This window comes from Papilio machaon, chromosome 14, assembly GCF_912999745.1.
Source record: "Papilio machaon chromosome 14, ilPapMach1.1, whole genome shotgun sequence".
Taxonomy (NCBI): Eukaryota; Metazoa; Arthropoda; class Insecta; order Lepidoptera; family Papilionidae; genus Papilio; species Papilio machaon.
This window is the reverse complement of record NC_059999.1, coordinates 4,982,481-4,996,429: the sequence shown is the minus strand read 5'-3', so window position 1 is coordinate 4,996,429 and position 13,949 is coordinate 4,982,481. Positions and strand designations below refer to the sequence as shown.

The 13,949-nt window shown below is 32.3% G+C and overlaps 2 protein-coding genes across 2 annotated transcripts; one reads left to right on the top strand and one right to left on the bottom strand.

Moving 5' to 3' along the window:
- The first annotated feature begins 501 nt into the window (after positions 1-501).
- Positions 502-3,410, top strand: LOC106710716 (ankyrin repeat and SOCS box protein 3). The gene is made up of 4 exons (XM_045681091.1): positions 502-1,943; positions 2,274-2,492; positions 3,129-3,339; positions 3,394-3,410. The coding sequence occupies exons 1-4, from the start codon at positions 780-782 to the stop codon at positions 3,408-3,410; spliced, it is 1,611 nt and encodes a 536-aa protein (XP_045537047.1). The 5' UTR covers positions 502-779.
- Positions 3,411-3,542: 132 nt separating this feature from the next.
- LOC106710724 (xaa-Pro dipeptidase) lies at positions 3,543-12,598 on the bottom strand. Its single transcript, XM_045680856.1, has 12 exons — positions 12,154-12,598; positions 11,233-11,424; positions 10,932-10,979; positions 7,690-7,751; positions 7,463-7,507; positions 6,577-6,652; positions 6,141-6,334; positions 5,346-5,480; positions 4,977-5,094; positions 4,465-4,656; positions 3,950-4,101; positions 3,543-3,613 (listed from the first exon to the last, which is right to left on the bottom strand). Exons 1-12 carry the CDS (start codon positions 12,322-12,324, stop codon positions 3,565-3,567), a joined length of 1,434 nt encoding a protein of 477 aa, XP_045536812.1. The 5' UTR covers positions 12,325-12,598; the 3' UTR covers positions 3,543-3,564.
- Between the last annotated feature and the right edge of the window lie 1,351 nt (positions 12,599-13,949).

Below are 13,949 nucleotides of genomic sequence, written 5' to 3'. Positions count from 1 at the left end.
GGAGCTTTGTTATAGGGAGAACCTTTTGAATATATAGACCGACAACAATAAAAGTGTCGGGAAATCCTTTTCGTTCTGTAGCTGTCGTGACATTTTTTCTTTTATGTTATTTTCTATACCTAACTAGATTAATAATATATTTTTAAAACTCGAAATATACCATTTTGGTATGCTGGAAATAGTAGGTTTTATGTTTGTATATTCGGTCAGAACCAAAGCGATAGCAGCGCCTCACACCGGTTCATTGTATCCTTGTTTGACTATAGCTGTTATGTCACGTATTTTTTATTCAAAGGCATATAAAATGGCATAAACATGAAGGTTTTACTAATTTTCTGTTCCTGATTCGTATGAAATAGAAGTTAAGTTAAAATATTGGCTAAAATCAAGCAAATGTGTTACATTCACTATTTGAAATCGTTCAATTAATCGTTTCTTTGCACTTTGCATCAAGTAAGTCTATCCGCTGTCAGTCATCTGTCAAATAGTAAATTGCTGTCACGATGTCAAGTCAATTTTTACAAGATTGTCAGTGGTAAATAAAGGAATCAATATCTTGTAAATAAATTTATGTATTAATAAAAAACAAATAAAGTAACGAAATTTATCTTCATCCACTCCAACAAGTTTTGTTTAAAATCCTGTGCTATCCTACTAAAATATTAAGCAGAAGAATAGTCAATAATAAAAGGGGAATAATGGTAACTGAAATTTCGAAACTGTCTTTTCCAATTGGGAAATATATAGAAAATTGTGTTCTCATTTGTAATGGAATGTAAATGAAAATGGATTTCAGTTCTCTTAATCCTACAACTTCAAATGCGCTGAATTTAGCAGCAAGAAGCAATGATGTGGAGAAAGTCAAAAGACTGATTAAAAAAATCAACCCTAACTGCGTTGATAATAGAGGTTGGACATGTTTGCACGAGGCTGCCGCTGCAGACAGCTACGAGAGTCTCTTGGTTATCTTAAATCATCCTGATTGTCGGCACTTAGCTGAAGACCATGAAGGCTGTACAGCACTTCAAGTTGCTTGCAGTAATGGTGCTTCCATAAGAACAATTACGGCACTCCTAGATCATGCACCAGATATAGCAAACTATGGAACATATGAAAATGTAACACCATTGCATATTGCAAGTTGCCAAGGCAATTTAGATTTAGTGCAGTTACTCATAGAGTATGGTGCTATGCTAGATGTGCAGGACTTTGATGGGCACACAGCTTTACATGGTGCTGTATTAGCTAAACAACCTGAAGCTGTGAAAATATTGTTATGTGCAGGAGCTGATCCTGAAATCCGGGATGAATCTGACTTTACAGCATTTCATTTTGCTTGCTACAAAGGTTGCTTAGAGTCAGTGAAAGCATTGTTGCCATATGTAAATAATATAAATCAAGTATCAATCAATGGGGATAGTCCATTGATGCTGGCTGTTATAGGTGTTTGTGATGATGTAGTTTCATATTTAATAGAAGTAGGAGCAGACATACATGTTAAAGATGTTGATAATGATATGGCCTTAAACATTGCATTAAAAAGCGGGCACAGTTCTATATTCAAAAAGCTTCTGTTTGCAACTGATAGAGAAAAAATTAATAATGATATTATACTTTACGCATGTAAGCCACATTACTTGAAAGTTGATATTCTTGAAAGTTTGCTATCATATGACTTGGGACCAAAATTCTATGATTTAGTGGAGCCCTTTCATGTGGTGCTAGAGAAGATAGGTAATATAAGGCCAACCTACCTCACCAGCGCTCCTCTGAATTCATACTTAAATATATGTGAATATATTTTTCAAATGTCACCAAAAAGGTTTGAAGAATACTTCTACATATTTCTCGCCAATGGGGTTTCAGTCAATTCAATAAATATAAATGAATGCCCGCCACTTGTTTACTTACATTATACAACACATTCAAGCTGTTTTACAGAGGTGAGTTGTTTTTTTTTCCAAATTTTTTGTTTCAGAATGAATAATATGCCTTTTGAGTGTAACTGTACTCTCATTTTGCTTGCTGGTTGATAATTTAGTTGTTTAAGAGAATTTATTATCAACTAAATAAAGATGGCCTACAATCAGATATGCTTAATCTGGTGCCATCATCAGATTAAGTGTGATGAATGGCTAAATCTTTTTTATTTAATTGAATATATTGTATTTTTTAATAGCATAACTGATTAACTGGATATGGAGGGTCATACAACATACTCATTAAGAATATTGACTACAAGTTTACATGTCAATAAATTTGTTTGTCTGCAGGTATTCAATATACTCTGTTGTCATGGATGCAATGTGGATTATTGTACTACTAAATTACCATCAAGCAAGGAATTGTGTATTCCTGATGCATTCATAGCATCGCTCACTTCAAATCCTAGTACAATACCAGTAATGTTGCCGTATAGTTTGGCCTGTGATCCTGATTTTCTCCTAAAATTTGCCTATCAAAATAACATACTACCAAGAATACCATTACAGGTAAAATGTTTAATTCCTTCAGTTTGTTTGTACAAGCCATTATGTCTTAGAATTAACACATTTTGTGCTTACTAGAAAAAATATCTATGTTGATAAAAAAAAACAACTTATTTAACAGAATATGTAAAGAATATATTTTCCTTTTGCTTTTTTTGTAAAATTATTTCAAATTTTAGTTTATGAAAAGTATATTGAATTACTAGCTGTTGCCTGCGACTGCATCCATGGGGAATTTTTAAATCTGATAAGTGCTGTACCAGAATGTAACCTATCTATCTGTTCAGCACTTATGTGATAACAAACATCTATTTATCATTTTATCCATCCAAACTTTCTCATTTATAAAATTAGTACTAAGTAAGATAGTTTATTTCAGTGTCATATGTTAACTCTGGCACACACTTGGAATAACTTCTTTTAATTTTTGTCCTCTTCTTTTCCCACCTGTTTCTGGAAGGTAACAGAGAAGGGGATGCATTGGAATAGAAAACATCTTAATTATGTGCCCTCCACTGTCAACTAAAGCAAGGCAACACATCTGTAAATGTAGATGTGTATGTGCAACGGTCACTTCGCTATTTTGACGAATTTAAGTGACCACTTGCCACCTTATGTAAAAAAATTTTTGTTTTTCAGGTGCAAGAGTACTTACTAGTGTTAATAGGTGTTGATTTGGACAAAACTACGGCTGAAACATTGTCATGTACTGTACTACCTTTGAAGCATTTATCCAGAATAAAGATTAGAGAGTCTCTAAGAAATCAATTGGGTAACAAATTATCAAGTCAACGTTATCTTGAAGTTCTAAACACTTTAAAGATACCACAAATTATTAAAGATTATTTACGTTACAAATAATTTTTAAAATGATCATTATGTTTATGTTATTTATTTTTTTAAGTGAGTGTGATAAAATGAACGATATAGAATAACAATAAAAATGATTTGGTGTATGTATTTCATTTATTTTTTCAAATAACAATACATAAAAATTATAAAAAAAAACATTACGCCATGATAATGACACAGATAATATTTATAATGATTGACATTTAATACAAAAATGTTTCACTTATTTAAAGTTGGCACCATCAGCCATGAATTCTTCGATTTCAGAAACTCTGAAAAAAATACAGACTATGTATTTTTAATATTAAGTACTTTTTTAAAAATGGTGTACATTAATTACTCTATTAATTAAAAATTGTACGTAAATCTATATCTATATATATAAAAGAAAGTTGTGTTAGTTACACTATTTATAACTCAAGAACGGCTGAATCGATTTGACTGAAAATTGGTGGGCAGGTAGCTTAGAACCAGGAAAAGGACATAGGATAATTTTTACCCCGTTTTCTATTTTTTTATTCCGCGCGGACAGAGTCGCGGGTAAAAGCTAGTATTTAATATTTTTTGGAGAAATAAATATCTTTATTAGTAATTGTTAAAATACTCACGTTCTGGGAACGCTGGTGAGGTCTTCGATTCCATTCTCTGTGATCAGAACATCATCTTCAATACGAACACCCCCAAAGCCTCGGAACCTGTTCACCACATCCCAGTTGAAGAATCTCCCTTGAGCGGGATCATTCTGAGCTTTGTCCAATAACTGTAATAAAATTTAAAGTCTGACCAAAAATATAATAACTCTGGAATGGGGGTGCCATAATCTCTATTGATATTGCAAAAGTAAATGTATGTCACATTAAATCCATATTTTATAGTTTCCATATTTTATAGTTTTGTACAATCGCGCCGACAACAATTATTATAATAAAAATAGAGCCGTGAGTTGTCGTACTTAAGTTATGCATATTAAAGAAATACTGTTTACATGTTTAAAATATCTCATTAAAAAAAATAAGTTTCATTTTTAAAAAATAACACTTTTATACTTGATTGTACTGAAATTCATTGGTTTTCAGAAACACAGTAATTTGTCTTTTTTTTTCTTAACACACTATAAACTTACTTTTGGTATGAAATAGCAGCCGGGTTCCACAGTGAGCACCATGCCTGATAACAAGACTCGCGCTGTGCGGAGCCTGGCGAGGGGTCCAGCGGGACGCTCGGGACAACCAGACAGGTATCCACCTACGTCATGCACGTCCAGACCCAGTAGATGACCCAACCCGTGAGGCTGAAGAACTCCATTCACACCAGCCTACATGTCACAGATAAATTGTGAATATTGTCAGTTTATCCAACTAGGCATATTGTAAATTGTCACAAAATTGTGTTTGTGTGTGAAAAACTTGTCAACAAGACGTCCATTTTGATTGCCATTTTGACTGTGAGATGATGTTGTCGAAAGATTTGTTACTTAGCATTGAATAGGCTTGAAAACTACTGAACGGAATTGAATAATTCTTTCACTATTTGGAAGCTACACTATTCCCGAGTGACATAGGCTATATTTATGACTAGATTTTTTTTTTATCTGCATTGAAGTCGCGGGCAACTGCTAGTGTGTTATAAACATACCGCGATCATCATTCGTTCGACGTCACCTTTAAGCAGACCCCCCTGCTTGAGATGTTCCAACATAGCTCTGTTCGCTACCAAGTGCATGTCGGGCCATTTTACACCAGGTCTCGCCTCTCTAAAATTAAATGCATTAAATTATTCTGCAGATAATTTTTCAATAAGGAAACTATGCGATGAAGTAGTCAATGCAGAGTAGGGAATGTACAGGAAGGGAAAATATATTTCTGTGCATTCCTCTTCTGTCTATTTAAGGTAAGTAAGGCATCTGCAAACATTTAAAAATCTATGGACAAGGGTCTATTGCTCGTTTGGCGCCCTCTACCGTAAAAAAATTATCTGGAAAAGAAATAAATAATGATATTTGACCTGAAGACAGCATCTCTGGCGGCCAACACGGCCTCGTAGATGAGCTTCTGATCTTCAGTGAACTTGCCATTGGCGGGGAACGAGCATGTGATGTCGGCCGCATAGCCCGCGTAGTTGCCGCCCATGTCGAACAAACTACAACAACAATCTTACTAATATTATAAATGCGAAAGTTTAGATGGATGGATGTTTGTTTTAGGTATCTCCGGAACAGGTCAACGGATCTTGATGAAACTTGGCATAGATGTAGAACATAGTCTGGAAGAAAATATAGGCTACTAATTCTTTTTTTTCTAATTCCGCGCAACGGAATTGCGGGCGACAGCTAGTACTTTATAAATTCTAACTGCCACATTATTTTAAACTGTGGCAGATTCCACAGCAGCATTAGATGTTGCACATATGGTCAACTTGACCGGAGCAGTACCCACAATCACACAAAAGACAGGCGTCAAGTGGAAATCATTCCGAGACAGTCGACTGTGTATGCCGAATGTCAAATTATTTAGTCCTCTTCCCTTTCCCACCTTGTTATTTAAAAGGAAGGGGGGAAATATCCTCTTCTCTATCATTTAAGGCAGGGATTTCCAAAAGGGTCGATATCGAACTTAAAGTATTACTTACTCTCACTCTGCCTTCTTCTATTAACCTAAGTCAGAATTAATAATAATAATTGATCTTAAAACTAGATAATTTGGCTATCGGGGTCTGTGGAAACGGTTCATTTGTTCAAAATAGTTTGGGGATCCCTGCTTTAAGGGAAGGCAATAAAATTCCCAGTGTTAGATAACTGACCACATATCACCGTCTTGCAGCATCTTGCAGTTGGGCGCTGCTGCATGTCCGTAGTGCAACACGGCCGCGTTGTCGCCGGAGCCGCAGATGCAGGTGTAAGAGACGTGGCGACAACCACCGATACGATAGCAATGGTCGAGGAACACAGACTCGCACTGATACTCCATACGTCCCGGCTTCGCGTAAAGCATCACCTGAGCACCACAACGTATATATTCCCACTGGACAGGCTATAGACCGTAGTATTTTGTGCCTATTTGATTTACACCATTTTGGCGCTGTCATCTGCGATGTTAGAAACTCGAACTAATAATAATGATTAAATTATCGATCTAGCTGTCATGAATTCGAATCCTAGCTTTCGACTATTATTGTTAAAGTCTGCTAAAAAAATTTAGAAAATAATCCTTGGACAAATGAATACGATGTTTCTTACCTTTTTATGTGCGTCGGAAGAAGTTTTACAAATATAGCGCATAACTTCTATCTCTTCGGGCGTTTTTATGACGCGTCTGTAATATTTACAATAGTGTGAAAAGGATTTAATTAATCCCAAGATTTTTATTAGTTATTTAATTAATATAACAGATCTAAACTAGTTATACCAACAAAACTTTTAATGAATTCAAGCTGAATTGATAAACAAATACAACATTTTCTATCTTACTAATATTATAAATGCGAAATTTTAGATGTATGGATGGATGAATATATCTACTAATTAAGCTTTTTTTTTAAATCCGCGCGGACGGAATCGAGAGCGACAGCTAGTGTATCATAATATAGAAAATATTAACTGATATAAGACAATATATTTTGTATGTGTAATTTATTATGTTCAAGAAAGTCAATAACAAGCGAAATTATCTTATTTTATCATACATCAGTTGCTATAAAAGATATCGTAAACTTATCATACTATTGAAAAAAAATACATAATTATAAAAATAATTATAATGAATCTTTGCCACGGATCCGAATTTTCCAGAATAATTCCTTATCCAGACATAAAATTGAGAAACTATAGTCCCTCTATCCCTTTCTTATGCCCTCTCACTTATATAACAATACAATAAGATGTAGTCACATCATCTATATACCTATATATATAAAAGAAAGTAGTGTTAGTTACACTATTTATAACTCAAGATCGGCTGAATCAATTTAACTGAAAATTGGTGGGCAGGTAGCTTAGAACCAGGAAAAGGATATAGGATAATTTTTACCCTGTTTTCTATTTTTTATTCCGCGCGGACGGAGTCGCGGGTAAAAGCTAGTCTTTTATAAATGTAGGTAATTAAAAAAAGTATATGTTTACTTACAACTCTGCGATAATGGGAAACAATATCTCGTTATCAACTTTGAATCTGCAAGTTAATACATCACCGATGTTAATCTCAAGATCAAAATAACATATTTATAACATGCAACCTTGTGTTCAATACTTTATTTATAAGAGTGCTTGAAGTATGTTTTAATAATGAGTTTCCACTGTAGTAATACATGTACAAAGACATTGAAATTTCTAAGGGTTCTCTATAAGACTTACTCATCAATTCCTTCAAAAACTGCTTCTTTAGCTGTAAGTCCACTATCAGTGTTGGGTCCACTCTGAAAACAATATTAAAAGTATTATTAATTTAACAACAAATTGTCTATCTTTTAAATAATTTTTGGATAAAATTTATTTTTAAATTCTAAATAGTATTATCATTTAAAAGAAGAAAAAGCACAATTTTTAGAAATTTCATTGTGTGAAAATACCTGAACAAACAAAAAAACAACAAGGACTTAAGTCAGCCAGATTTTTATATGTATGTAAAAATAGTCACCAAATGCCTTGCGGCTAGGAATATTAAAGTGGTTTGTAGTAGTATAGTAATAGTAAGTAAAGTAATAAGGTCAGCACTAGAACAAATATATCTAGAATTACATACATTATATCGATGGGTAGTTGGAATAATGTCGCAATGGATATTGCGACAGTCTTCGGGTTAAGTCAGATTCGGTATCTACGGACCTAAATACACCTTATATATTTTTTTTACTTAATTCTGATGAAAAATGACAAAAATAGAAAACTCACTTTGTACATTAATTGTTTGTTCCTGGTAAACGTTTAGAAAAATATTACTGGAACAATACGGTTATGTTGAAAGTGAAATTTTTGTTTCAATTTTAGACCAGCAATTGTAATTACGGCTTTCTTCCAGGGAATAAAACATATAAACATTAAACGCACTATACATTACTGTACCTACTTTGATGTTAACAGATTCGCACTAAACATTGCTGTACCTACTAAACTATCGTTGAGTCGTTACTCAATGGCAGCAAATATTAAATCACGCACAAGACTACCAAACTATAGTTATTTTATTTGTATTACTGAAGATAATACATCTACAATAATTATTTTACAATTTTATAGTCATCTGTTCATGATTCGAATTAATGTACCTGTGTCAAAATTTTTGTTTTCTGATATTTTACAAATGACATGTACGTAAATCAGGAACTTCAGTGGCAATTTCTTTTAAGGAATATCCAAGCTCAAGATATTAAGCGAACCACGATTAATAGAAAATGTAACCGCACCCAAACACTGAAATATTATTTTCTGATTGATGGTGTAAAAGAACTAGTATGCAAGAATTTCTTTTTAAACACTTTGCAAATCTCTGATACTATGGTATTTACTGCTTTAGAAAAAGTGAAGTATGATGAGAGCCTAGCTGATTTGCGTGGATGTCATAATAATAGACCTCACAAAACGGGCTCGTCAACTGAAGAGAGTGTCGTGCAACATATAAAACTATTCCCGACAGTGGAAGCTCATTACGTCAGAAAGGACTCTCAAAAACTATACCTATCTGACGATCTCAATATTTCGAAAATGTATAGACTGTATAAGCAATGGTTTTCAGAACAAGACAATTATCAAGATGTTAAAATGGCGTCTGCACGGCAGTACAGAAAGATATTTAATACGCAGTTTAATTATTCTTTCTTTAAGCCTAAGAAAGATCAATGTGCAACGTGTACACGTTATGTACGAGCTGATGACGATACAAAAAAAGCAAGGCAAAGTTAACTATGATATGCACATTAAAAATAAAGAAACAGTACGTAATATAAAAGAAACTGAAAAAGAAAAAGCAAGCGATTCAGAAACCATTGCAATTTTCGATTTAGAGAAAGTTCTCTACATCCCCAAATCAGAAGTTGGAGTATTTTACTATAAGCGTAAATACCCAGTATACAACTTAACAGTGTTTGATGCAAGTCGAAAACTAGGCTACTGCTTTATGTGGCATCACGCAATAGCTAAACGAGGTGCTATTGAGATTGGTAGTTGCATATTCAAGTTTCTGGAGAGTGAATATATCAGATCGATTAATAAAATATCACTGTATTCAGACGGATGTCGTGGTCAAAATAAAAATCGCTTCATTTTTGCGTTATATTTGTATGCGGCTACAAAATTTCAAATGAATATCACTCACCGATTTTTCGAGAGCGAGAGTTAAAGAAAAATAAATTTATATACTCACCAGAACAAATGTACGGAATAGCCATGAATGCGAAAGTTACGGGTGAAAAGTATAATGTCGTTGAGATGAACTAGTCCGATTTTTTAAACATTAAATTGCTAATTGAAGGGCAAAACTGGATGCATGACTCAAACGGTAATAAAGTGATGTGGTCTAACATTATGGAAGTCAACGCGTGTCATACCGAGCCGGGTAAATTGAAATTTAAATATAGTTTTGAAGATGAATATTTAGAACTAGAAACACGTGCATTACCAAGCAGAGTAAGGAGGAGAGTACAGAGCACAAGGGGAGGAAGGGCCAGGTTTGAGCGAGCAGGAAATGGACACGTTGTTTCTACGTATTCTAGAGCAGACAATCTGGATTTGTCATTTTAATTATGCTACTTTGATTCAATAAATGATTGTTTAATAATAACATAATGCTCTTTATTTCTACCACTTTAAATGATCCATTCTTATATTTCTAGTAAAAAAAAAATAATAATAAAAGCACTGTCAATAAAAATAAGATATTCACGCAAAGATAAAAGATTTAAAAAAAAAATACAGTGATGAATATACAGTAAAATATGAATACCGTCCACAAAACGCTCATCAAGTTCAAGGAATAAGAACACAAACTATGGTTACTGTATCCATCGTGTATCCTATAATACACTGAAAAAAGCTGTAACATATTATTACTGTATCAACTATCATTTTTTTTTTCGTGGAACAAAGCTGTAAGTGACTATTATGGGAACAACCTTTCGACATAAATAGTAGCAATATGATCTTTACCGATTTTTTCCTATTTGGATAAAATATACAATCTTGTAACTGCAACAGTACTTTAGGCAAAAAATAACGAACAAGGTGACATATAATTTATTTTAAGATATTCAGTGGTTATATAGTTATTCCATAATTTCATTAAATATTTTTTCCTGAACAATTTCATTTTTACGATTGCGGCTTTATTCCCGGTACCCATCGATATCTTAATAATATTATAAATACGAAATAATAATACAATCTATATATATAAAAGAAAGTCGCGTTAGTTACACTATTTATAACTCAAGAACGGCTGAATCGATTTGGCTGAAAATTGGTGGGCAGGTAGCTTAGAACCAGGAAAAGGACATAGGATAATTTTTATCCCGTTTTCTATTTTTTTTATTCCGCGCGGACGGAGTCGCGGGTAAAAGCTAGTATATAATAAAATAAAAATACTTTATGACAAACATACTTACGAGTGTCAAAAGCACTTCTGGGTTCAATTGTTTTAATATTTCTTGAAGCTGTAATGTAAAAATTCAATATTATTAAAAATGCACACAAAATCCTAATTCATACAGGCAAATTTTTTTTTTTATAGATGGTACACTTTTTTTTTATTGCATATAACTTTTATAAGATATAGCTAAAAACTTAAGTTAAAGATTTGTTCATATGCTAGTTTCATTTGTAGATATATATTCTTCTCAGAGGATTATAATCTCTTATCCATTCGATGTGTTCCAAGTTGTGTATAGCATACCCATAGTTATTTACCTCATCAACGTAATGAACTTCTTCAACTCCATATATTTCCTTGAACTGTTGACATGTGAGAAGCTTCCCCATCCAGACTTCGTACTCATCTGGTAACCTCGGTACAAATAGGTGACCCTTTTTAGTGCTAACATCTAAAGCAAAGTAACAGCCTGGCTCTCGAACACCACATATCCAAGTGAAATATGATTCCTGAAATATATTAACTCATTATAAAAGCTACATCGAGATTTTAAAGTAAAATGTTTCTTTGAGTTTGCTATTTTTTGAAAGTACCTACTCATTGGATTAATGATAATATTTTTGCCTATTGGTATTTAGTATTATGAAGACATCTGTGAAAACTATGACTCAAAACAAGTATTGAATTAACAGGTAAATTTAATATATAAGTGAATGCATAAATGTATGCAAATAGAAAGACTTGACCCACATGCTTGGTTGGTAAATTTAATATTATATTGTGGTACTATAACAACCATTTATAGATTTAAAAATAGATAAAAAGAATATAATTTTATAATTTTTATTAATGTTTCATAATTAATTTTAATTTTTACAAGTTTAAAGGAAAACAAACTATCAATTAAAGTTATAAAATCATACTAATACTATAAATATGACAATTTGTCTGTCGGATTTATGTTCTTTACTGTCTCAAAAACAGCTTTATGTATGTCAATGAAATCTGGCACAGATGTAGACCACAGTCTGGAAGAACATTGGCTGATTACTAAGTGTTTCTTTGCACTTAACCACACGGAAAAAGTTATTGGCAAAAACTAGAAATTAAAAACTTGACATTGACTAATGAACTATTGTACTTTAGCTTTACTTGACCACCAGATAAATTTTCACTATAGCATCAACAAAGTAAGATTAAATTTTTAACAAATGTTATAAAATAATTAATTTACATACCTGTCTAAAAACATATTCCACATCTGTGTCGTAATGATTTATACTATCACCTCCTTGTAGAACAACTATTTGACCATTTTTAAGTTTTTCCGCTAGTCTTTCGCGGTTTTTAGCAAACAAAGATAGAGGCACTTCATAAGTGCCTGGACCCATAGACCATGCAGTCGTCATCGTGTCTGTAATTACACTGAAATACAGATACACTGCACACTTGTATTACACGTTATCTACGCGATAAAACTATACCGAACAATGTATAAGTGTGTCTTTGCTACACGTCAGTATCAATTGAGCTTTGTTAGCAGCTATAGACTATTTATTTATGTATGGATATTGCTCTGTTTGTATGTATGCTGCAGTTGTCACTTGCACTAGTCCATTGTGATATTACTTAAAATAAACGATAGCTGTAGCTTTTAATGTTTGTTATGTTTTGAGTGTCATGATGAAAACCATTAGTCTTCAAATTCGGGTTAATTAAAACTAGAAGTATATCATAGTTTTATCCTAGCATTTTAAAATTCTTTAGCTTCAAATTTTTTAATGTTATGATTTATAAAAGGACATTGATATTTGATGATTAAAGAAAATTGACAAGATCACAAGATAAATACCACACGTCATGTTATGACAGATATGTCAATGAAAAAATTTTGTGTTTCTAAATTAAATAGACCGAAACATTAATTTCTGTCAAAAATTAAAGTTTGTTTGAAATGTACAACAACTACGATACAAAAAAAACAAGAATTTAACTGTCTCTTATATTTCATATGTGTTTATATTGGATTTTTGAAATACAAAGTACTCTGTAGAGTAGATAAATACATTAGCATGTTTTTTCTATTGTTTTTTTTTTACATTGAATTGTTTAAGTCCCACTACTTGCCGCTAGAGGACGTTGCATAAATTTATTATGCATTGAAAAAATTAAAACATGTATTACAAAACAGTTTATGATGTAAAGATTAATGAAATTATCAAATATTGTAAAATTCCGTAAAGTAATTGCATATTTTGAAATAATTTTCAGAAAGTTGCCATTGGGCTGTCAAATTAAACCGCTATTAGCCGCCAGAGGACTCTGTTTTAAACTTGTGAGTACTTTTGTATACACTTTCCTAGTAAGCTATTAAAATGCAGGACTTGTAGTTTTAAGAGCTACTAAGAAGGAAAATTCATTTAAATTTGAATCATAATAAAAATGACAAACATTCATTCATATTACATCTTCACAAATCAAGTAACACAAAATTTCGGATACATATTTCTGGTTAAATGTAGAATTTTCTTGCATGGTCCTCTAGACCAATGCTATAAGTAGATTTAATTAATTTTTTAAGACATTCAATTGTCTTTTTATGAAATATAGTTGTGATCAGGTAAAACATATCTTCTCATGTTTTTGTTTTAACTGTACAAGTGGCATTTAAGCTTTCACTTAGCAGCTTTAGTACAGGTAAATAGGACACATGGTTTATATTTTACATAATAGTCCATGATAGGAATTTGAAAATAGGAATCAATGTTTAATTTAAACAAGTTGCAATTCTTTGAAATTCATTCCATTTATTAGATAACTCTTAATTTATATCTAAATCACAAGATCGACGATAAATTAAACTATCTAGAAATCACAAAAATGCACTAAAACATGCACACATGTCATATTACATTGATTTTATACCTAAATTGATAATGTTGTACATAATTTTTTAATGTACTACAGAGATAGATAGGTATTTAATTAATTTTAATATTTCCTATTATAATAAAATTGCCTAAGTAAAACGAGT

Bases quoted from the DNA above. Each gene is read 5' to 3' on its own strand.
- LOC106710724 (XM_045680856.1), bottom strand. From the start codon at position 12,324: ATGACGACTGCATGGTCTATGGGTCCAGGCACTTATGAAGTGCCTCTA. The intron at 5,481-6,140 runs GTCAGTTATCTA...TTGTTGTTGTAG, and splicing joins CTGCAAGACGGTGATATGTG to TTTGTTCGACATGGGCGGCA. The intron at 3,614-3,949 runs GTGAGTATTTTA...TATTTTTTTCAG, and splicing joins CTCACCAGCGTTCCCAGAAC to AGTTTCTGAAATCGAAGAAT.
- LOC106710716 (XM_045681091.1), top strand. From the start codon at position 780: ATGAAAATGGATTTCAGTTCTCTTAATCCTACAACTTCAAATGCGCTG. The intron at 1,944-2,273 runs GTGAGTTGTTTT...GTTTGTCTGCAG, and splicing joins ATTCAAGCTGTTTTACAGAG to GTATTCAATATACTCTGTTG. The intron at 2,493-3,128 runs GTAAAATGTTTA...TTTGTTTTTCAG, and splicing joins TACCAAGAATACCATTACAG to GTGCAAGAGTACTTACTAGT.